The following is a 956-nucleotide window of genomic DNA, read 5'->3' as shown; positions in this document are numbered from 1 at the left end:
GCCCAAACCCCGCCCAGGACCCAGCAGGAGCCCATGGCATCTGTCCCTGGTGCTCTCCCCGCCCGGAGCCGAGCATTCCCAAGGCTTTTCCAACCATCCCCAACCATTCCCAACCATCCCCAACCATTCCTGACCACTCCCAACCATTCCCGACCATTCCTGACCATCCCCAACCATTCCCAACCATCCCCAACCATCCCCAACCATTCCCAACCATCCCCAACCATTCCCAACCATCCCCAACCATTCCCAACCACTCCCAACCACTCCCAACCATCCCCAACCATTCCCAACCATTCCCAAGGTGTTCCTGACCATCCCCGACCATCCCCAACCACTCCCAACCATTCCCAACCATTCCCAACCACTCCCAACCATCCCCAACCATCCCCAACCATTCCCAACCATTCCCAAGGTGTTCCTGACCATCCCCAACCACTCCCGACCATTCCCAACCATTCCCAACCATCCCCAGCCATTCCTGACCATTCCTGACCATTCCCAACCATTCCCAACCATCCCCAACCATTCCTGACCATTCCTGACCATTCCAAACCATTCCCAACCACTCCCAAGGTGTTCCCAACCACTCCCAACCATTCCCAACCATTCCCAACCACTCCCAACCATCCCCAACCATTCCTGACCAATCCTGAGGCATTCCCAAGGTGTTCCTGACCACTCCCAACCATTCCCAACCATTCCCAACCACTCCCAACCATCCCCAACCATTCCCAACCATTCCCAAGGTGTTCCTGACCATCCCCGACCATCCCCAACCACTCCCAACCATTCCCAACCATTCCCAACCACTCCCAACCATTCCTGACCACTCCCAACCATTCCCGAGGCATTCCCAAGGTGTTCCCGACCATTCCCGAGCGTTCCCCGGAGCCGCTCACCAGCTCCAGGTTCTGGCGGGTGGCGCGGGGCGGGGGGGGCCGGGACAGCGCGGT

The 956-nt window shown here is 58.6% G+C and overlaps 1 protein-coding gene across 1 annotated transcript in view; it reads right to left on the bottom strand.

The window, feature by feature from the left end:
* LOC103614444 (serine/threonine-protein phosphatase 6 regulatory ankyrin repeat subunit C-like) overlaps nt 1-956 on the bottom strand; it is a 33088-nt gene that overhangs the window by 17966 nt on the left and 14166 nt on the right. The window contains exon 10 of the mRNA XM_017731451.1: nt 903-954. Within this exon, the coding sequence (XP_017586940.1) occupies nt 903-954 (52 nt within the window). The remainder of the gene's footprint in view (nt 1-902; nt 955-956) is intronic.

This window comes from Corvus brachyrhynchos, unplaced genomic scaffold, assembly GCF_000691975.1.
Source record: "Corvus brachyrhynchos isolate BGI_N302 unplaced genomic scaffold, ASM69197v1 scaffold1061, whole genome shotgun sequence".
In the NCBI taxonomy this organism is placed as follows: domain Eukaryota; kingdom Metazoa; phylum Chordata; class Aves; order Passeriformes; family Corvidae; genus Corvus; species Corvus brachyrhynchos.
The sequence above is the reverse complement of the archived record's forward strand: the minus strand, read 5'-3'. Positions and strand labels throughout refer to the sequence as shown.